Here is an 8311-nt window from a genome sequence, read left to right as displayed (position 1 = left end):
TCTGACGTCAAACCCACAAACTTGTATTTGGATATGCCACTGGCTAAACATTGTTATTCTTTGATAGATAGTGAGTACTCAACCAAATTCAATATTTTAGACACGGAATGTAGATATAATATAAACAAATGTTAGATTTTGAAACCATGAATTCAATATTTCAGTGCTAAGAATTTTGAAAATCAAACGCATCAAATTTAAATTTTGAATTCGCCTCCTTCATTGTGCTAATTAATCACATCAGTCAGTTTCTTTTGCAGCCCAGCTGCAGTGACACCTGATGATATTTCACTCACCTGCAAGATAATGATTTATTTGAAGACTTAACATTCCTGACAAATGAGCACAAAATGTTGCCTCCTAAATTCTAAAAATTATATAAATGAGAAAACTTGGATAAAAACCAAGAATCATGCACGGGGTACTCATTATATGCCATCTACTGGCATTTAGACAACTTAATTTGGGTTAACATTGAAAAAAAAAGAAAGGGATTTGAAGTTAAAGTTTAAAAAAAAATTATATTCAAAATTGAAGCTTATGTGTATTCAACCATGAATTTCACTCGAAAAATAAGCTGATATTTTGTAAGTTCACATTATTTCAGTAAAACTCAAACATATTTTAAAATATACTTCCTTCATTTTATTTTATGTGTTTTAGTTTGACTGAGCACGATTTCTAAATGTAAAGAGAACTTTTGAATTTTGTGATCTTAAACTAAAAAATAAGTATAACATACCAAAAATATTTTTTGAATCTTGTTATCTCAAACATGTCATGTCATTCATATAACTGAGCATCATTAAAGGTATAATGGAAAAGATTGGATTAATTAAAAACTTTCTTTTATAAATAGACTTATCAAAAGAAAGCAAGACATATAAATTGAAACAAAAAGAGTATATTCAACCAGCATTTCAAACACTAAAGTTCAGTGTTTGCAAATACTAATAATCAAATTATTATTTGCAAATATTGAAACATAACTTTTGTTAATATTTCTTACCTGACATTGGATCCTGATCAAAGTCCATTCATCTTGTTTGGAATTAACACAACTAGCCACATTTAGCCCTTCTTCAAGGAGCCATCTCAGCACTTTGGACAAAGAAAATATTTCCTCCTTATGGCTATTATTGACATTAATCAAAATCTCCATACCATCTTCACATTTGTTCACTGTGACACAATTGCTATTATGGTTGTGCACATAATTTGTTGAACTTTTATTTTGATCATCCAATGATATATTCTTGATCTTTTTTCTTCTATTATCCAACTCTTCTATATTCTTCTGAAGTTGCTTTATATAATTCATAGCAACTTGCACGCGATCTGCTGTTGACCTTTTACCCTATAAACTTGCAAGAAATTTTTTCCCCATATTAACAACACAAAATAATACTAAATATTTCTTAGCTATAGATAATATTTCAAGAATCTGCAGATATAAACTTCAAATTTATCAGTACTATTTGAAGTACTAATATTGATCAAGTACTAAAAAACTAGTTTGAGCAATATTTTAGCTGAAATAATATTGGTTTTTACATATTAATCTTCAACCTTTTTTTTTTTTTTTCAAACGAAATTCATGTCCAAACACAGCTTTTCAGTTCAACTTCCGGACTTTTCTTTTTCAGCTTCAACTTCATGGCTGAAAAGGGGTAAATATGTTCTATATATATCCTTTGTTGATCGGACTCTAAAAAAACCGTTGGGTGCGTGTCGAATCCTCCATAAATAGTGCATTTTTAGAGAATTAGACACGAATACGACATCTTTTTTGGAGAGTAAGGGAACACTAGCTAATACACACAGAAGGTTAAGTCTTTAACCCATCATAACCGATTTACAAGTCGAATTGTGACTATAGACCGACTATATCGCTAAAACATTTCCAACATAAGCTGATAATAGTACTTGATCTAGGCAACAAGTTTTCTTCGAATTCATGTATATTCAGTTGAAAGAAAGAGAAGAAAATAAAGGAAAAAGAGATAGGTTACAGTGATAACCTTGATGAACTCAAAGGGAATTAGAGATCTTAGAGAAGCAACAAGATTTGCCATTTCTTGCCTTCTTTGCCTTTCAACATTTCTATGCACTACTTTTTTCTTGAGCTTATTGGATTCATCACTTCTTAGCCCCTTCTTAGTATCATCATCAAGATTACTACTTCCACTGCTGGCCGACAATTTATATAGCCGATCACAATTTGTTTGGAATTGATTAGGCGTAATAATTGGAGTACTTCTTTTGACTCCAGATTTATATAGCCGATCACATCTTGTTTGAAACTGACCGGGCACAATAATTGAAGTACTTCCAGTATTGACTGAAGATTTATATAGCCGATCACAACTTATTTGGAACTGAGGCGTAATAATTGAAGTACTTTTGTTGACTACTGAATATTTATATAACCAATCAGAACTTGTTTGGAATTGACGCGTAATAGTTGAGGATGGACCATGATGAGGATCACTCATCAAATCTTGATTATGGATTTGATTATCTTGTTGGCAAACTCCATTTAGTTTGAAATTAGGAATCTGAAGTAGCTGGGGATGATGATTTGCATGATCTTCACTAATATTTTGTTTATTAGTGAAGATCTCCCAAAGATAATTATTCTCCATTGAAATAATTAAGCTCTAATGGATTTTGCTCTTCTTTTTGGTATTCTAATTGAAAGATGGTAAAGAACTAGATACGTTAGTTAGGGTTTGAGATCTCCTTAAACAAGAAGATAACGCATTTTTTATTGGATTGCTTAATGGTTACTATTCATATCTACGCTTCTAGTCCCACCATTAGCTTTCACATTAGCTTTTTAATTATGTAGCTTCACCTTTTTTTTTTTTTAAATAATCATATATATTATATTACTACTATATAGAAGCATGGGTTGGTACCCATGCTTCTTCGTCCGTTTTCCACCAAAATAAATTATGGGCCCCATATATATTAAAATACAACAACTAATATTAAAAAAAATAAATTGAGCTCCATATTAAACACCAACCAGTATTAAAAAAAAAAGAGAAGAAAAAAAGTGGAACCCACCACATCCAAACTCACGGGAAAAGAAAAGTGAACCCCATATTAACAAAATCAAGCAAAGAAAATCAAACAATTAAATAGAATTTAATTACTTTTTCATTTTTTCCTTACTCTAATAAATGTAAAAAGAGATTAATGTCATAAAAGAAAAAATACTATTAAATGGAGATCAAATAATTAATAAGGTAAATTAGTAAAATTATAGTTCTAATTGACGTTTCCTTAAAAAATCATGTAAAAAACAACATGACAAGTAAAATGAGTTAAACAAAAAATATTTATTAAAAATTTAAAAGTAGAAGTTCTTCATGGACCCATATTAAACACCAACCAGTATTAAAAAAACAAAAAGACAAGAAAAAATGTAGAACCCACCACACCAAACCCACTGGGAAAAAAAGTGAACCCCATATTAACAAAATCAGGCAACATTACAAAAACGTGCTTAGAAAATCAAACAATTAAATCAATAATGATGGATTCATTGCCACATACGTATCAACCCATTAGTGGGAACAAATGAAATTATTGTACAGCAACATACTTAAAATACTTATATATTAAAATAACATAGAATTTAGTTACTTTTTCATTTTTCCCTTACTCTAATAAATGTAAAAAGAGATTAATGTCATAAAAGAAAAAATACTATTAAATGGAGATAAAATAATTAATAAGATAAATTAGTAAAATTATAATTCTAATTGACGTTTCCTTAAAAAATCGTGTAAAAAACAAAATGACAAGTAAACTGAGTTAAACAAAAAATATTTATTAAAAATTTAAAAGTAGAAGTTCTTCATGGACCCATATTAAACACCAACCAGTATTAAAAAAAAAAAAAGACAAGAAAAAAGTAGAACCCACTACATCCAAACCCACGGGGAAAAAAAAGTGGACCCCATATTAACAAAATCAGGCAACATTAAAAAAAAGTGCTTAGAAAATCAAACAATTAAATCAATAATAATGGATTCATTGCCACATACATATCAACCCATTAGTGGGAGCAAATGAAATTATTGTACAACAACATACTTAAAATACTTATATATTAAAATAACATAGAATTTAGTTACTTTTTCATTTTTCCCTTACTCTAATAAATGTGAGAAGAGATTAATGTCATAAAATAAAAAATACTATTAAATGGAGATAAAATAATTAATAACGTAAATTAATGAAATTATAATTCTAATTAACATTTCATTAAAAAACCGTGTAAAAATAACATGACAAGTAAAATGAGTTAAACAAAAACTATTTATTAAAAATTAAAAAATAGAAGTTCTTCATGGACCCATATTATACACCAACCAGTATTAAAAAAAAAAAAGAAAAAAAAAGTAGAACCCACCGCATCCAAACTCACGGGAAGAAAAAGTGGACCCCATATTAACAAAATCAGGCAATATTAAAAAAAAAAGTGAATCCCATATTAAAAAAAAACAAACAATGTTAAAAAATAAGTGCTTAGAAAATCAAACAATTAAATCAATAATGATGGATTCATTGCCACATGCGTAGCAACCCATTAGTGAGAGCAAATGAAATTATTGTACAGCGACATAACATACTTAAAATACTTATATATTAAAATAACATAGAATTTAGTTACTTTTTCACTTTTCCCTTACTCTAATAAATGTGAAAAGAGATTAATGTCATAAAATAAAAAATAATATTAAATGGAGATCAAATGATTAATAACGTAAAATAATGAAATTATAATTCCAATTAACATTTCCTTAAAAAACCGTGTAAAAAATAACATGACAAGTAAAATGAGTTAAACAAAAAATATTTACTAAAAATTAAAAAATAAAAGTTCTTCATTTAAATAGAAAATCAAATTTCTACTTTGTTTCATTTTAAACATGTAAAATTAATATAATAATTTGATTTAGAATTATCCAAATCAAAATTTGGTAAAAAAAATTATATGTATTACTTTACTATTACTACTATATAGAAGATCCGGTTTATAGAGGCAAGATCGTCGTCCGTGTTCGGTCCTCCATTTTTATTTAAGGGCAAAAGTATTCCTTGTGATCCCACCCACTTTTTTATTTAAGGGTAAAAAAATGACGTTTTATATTTTATATTACCAACTCTTCTAAAAGGTAGATAAAAATACTTTATTATATTTCTATTTTTCTGCTATATAGAAGTATCGGTTTACCCATACTTCGTCGTCAGTCACTCTTAAAAAAAAAGGTGGACCCCACCCTCTCCAAACTCATGAAAAAAAGTGGACCCAACCCGCTCCAAACTCATGAAAAAAAAAGTGGATCCCATATTAAAAAAAAAAAAGGCAACGTAAAAAAAAAACATGCACCCCATATATTAAAAAATCAAACAATATTCATGTAATTCCCAAAGTATCCCATCAAGTCAATAATAGTGGATTCATTGCCACATGCATATTAATCCATTAGTGGGAGCAAATGAAATTATTGCAAGCAAAAAACATGGACCCCATATTATTACTTTTCTTCAAAATATTTAATTGTTGTATGTGTTATTCCGCCATGTCATTTATTTGTTATGTTTAATAAAATAAATATACTTAAAATTTATATTTTTAAAAAATAAGATACAATTTAATTATTTATTTTTATTTTTAATCTTACTCTAATAAATGTGAAAAGAGATTAATATCAAATGAAGATCAAATAATGAATAAGATAAATTAGTCAAATTATAATTCTAATTCACGTTTCCTTAAAAAACCATGCAAAAGACAACATGACAACTAAAATGAGCTAAACCGAGAATATTTACCAAAAATTAAAAAATAGCATTTCTTCGTTTAAATAGAAAATCAATTTCTACTTTGTTTCGTTTTAAACATGTAAAATTAATTTAATAATTTGAATTTGAATTATCCAAATAAAAATTTGATAAAAAATAATAAGTATTTTACACCTTTAAATTAATCGAATTAAAATTGAAAGTATCAACTGATGCTTACATATTGCTATTATTTTATCTCAAAGAGAGGAAAATAGTTTTCTTTTAAACGATTCTTCTCTTTTAAAAAGTATTAATAAATTTTCGTAGCAAACATGAATCTAATAAAGTTTTAGATACGGAACACAAACTACAATGTTATATTAATCGTATTTTGAATGCAGTGTGTGTGTATATATATATATATATTATAACTATCTAAACACAACTACGTATATATAGATACACTATAATCCGAAGTATTGGACCCGTGCGCAGTACGAGTATAGGTCATCTAGTCTAGTCTAGTATATATATAAAAGTAGGTCATGGCCCGCTGACGTGGCATACCTAAAACATCAACAATCGTATTTATCTATTTTCCTGTTTTTTTGGCCTTTTTAATAATTTTTTGTCGTTTTATGCGCTTAAGGAAATCCAAGTCTCACGCCTCTTAATTAAGTCAAAAGCTTGTAACCTCCCTCACGTCTCTTTAATTACCCTACGCCTGTTCAGTTCATCCTTCCTTTCTCTCCATTTAACATATCAATCCTCTTCTTATTCTCTTTGCTTGTCTGATTCATACTTAAAACTCCCTGGATAATCTCCCTTATAATGATGCAAGAAGATACTCTCCGCGTTCAACCCGAAGGACTGGATGAACTTTGGCCCCCAACAAGATGTGAACTCCGTTGAAGCTATGTTAATTGTGCTCGATGAAGAACACCCACGTGATATTATCCAAGACGCTTTTTACAAAATAATGGGTCTGCATCATATTATATTTGTCCCTTTAAAATTTTTTAAGAACAATAATTTAATAGTACACTAGGAGCTCTTTTCTTTCTTCCAACTAAATCTTGGAAAACTATAATTAATAGACTAATAAGAATTTAAGAAGACTTAATTTTGATCCTATGGATGAGTTCTTGATTTTAATTCTCATTGTATATGTATATCCATCGCCCATTATCATTTAATTATCCAGCAACATATGATTCAATGTTTTCACAACCTTATTATTTCGCTGCTTTCTGTTTATTCTATGAAAAAAATTATATACTACAAATAGGAGTATTTCTACATTATGATGGTGTGTGTGAAAAAGTATTATATAGTACGCATAAAAAATGTGTAGCTGTGTAAATAAGAGAGTTGTCAGAAAATAAAGTCTTATTAATCCCCAATATAGTCACATAAAAAGAGTTACTTTGTTAAAGAAACGTGTTCTTAATTAGTAGTGGAGCTTTAATTTGGACTCAAGACGTTGTCTGATTGTAGCATCTTGGAGGAGACACGTCGAGTTTGTTACTATGAAAAATTGCCACAATGTCCACTTGAATCTCCTTAGCTTAAAGAAATCGAGATATTACATCTTAACGTGAAGAATATTACTTTTCTTGATTCTTTTTTTAATGTACTTATATTTTCATCAATTGTAACTTTTCTTGTTTAATTTTTTGCTTTTCCCCGTATCAAATTAAAAGAATGCATAAGCAAATATAAACGATCTTCGTCCTCTAGCCAGGGGCGGACCCACCCTATTAGGATGGGTCACGTGTCCCCCCTAACCTCGGAAATACCCTATACATATATAGTGTATATACCTTAAAGAATATATATGTATTTAAAAGGACCCCTAAGAGATATTCATTGCTTTGGTGCATTTGGTTATTGTGCCTCTTAGGTCCTTATATGACACTTAGATTCGAGTCTCGCTTGCAGTACCTTTATTCTATTTTTTATTGAGTTTGTTTTGTTTCCGTTCTAAACCTATTTTTGTTTCTTCCAAATTTGAAGTTTATACTTTATACTACTTCTTTACCAAAAACGTAGCATAATTATTAAGTTTTTAAAGAGTTGCACGCCAAATTTTCACATAATAAGTGACATAGTCTTATTAAGGCAGTGATCATTGGTGCCCCCGCGGCGTCAAAATCCTAAGTCCCCCTCTGCCTGTAGCAGATTTGCAGATGCAAAATTACTTTGATACTATGTTAAAGTGTGTGAGAGTCATCTAATCTAAAAAATTTAAATGTTAATAACTGTATACTTTTGTTACTTAATTAATGATGTCTTAATTAAATGCAAATGTATATGTATATACACACACTAAAATTACAGTCATTGTAACATAAGGGTAGTAGTGTAGTCATACTACTTAAAATCTATAACAATAATCTTGAACTTTTTTTCATTCTGGCGTTTGATAATTGTTTGGGGTTCTGATTAATCCAGATCTCTGTTGTATAAGGTCCGTCAAAAGAGAAAACGCTTCCTATCAGTTTTT

General features: G+C 28.9%; 1 protein-coding gene across 1 annotated transcript; it reads right to left on the bottom strand.

Annotated features, from left to right (window-relative positions):
* Positions 1-198: 198 nt before the first annotated feature.
* On the bottom strand, positions 199-4824 carry LOC132642161 (transcription factor bHLH126-like). The gene is made up of 3 exons (XM_060359424.1): positions 2022-4824; positions 1010-1357; positions 199-296 (listed from the first exon to the last, which is right to left on the bottom strand). The coding sequence occupies exons 1-3, from the start codon at positions 2643-2645 to the stop codon at positions 228-230; spliced, it is 1041 nt and encodes a 346-aa protein (XP_060215407.1). The 5' UTR covers positions 2646-4824; the 3' UTR covers positions 199-227.
* Positions 4825-8311: the final 3487 nt, after the last annotated feature.

This window comes from Lycium barbarum, chromosome 5, assembly GCF_019175385.1.
Source record: "Lycium barbarum isolate Lr01 chromosome 5, ASM1917538v2, whole genome shotgun sequence".
Classification (NCBI taxonomy): Eukaryota; Viridiplantae; Streptophyta; class Magnoliopsida; order Solanales; family Solanaceae; genus Lycium; species Lycium barbarum.
The sequence above is the reverse complement of the archived record's forward strand: the minus strand, read 5'-3'. Positions and strand labels throughout refer to the sequence as shown.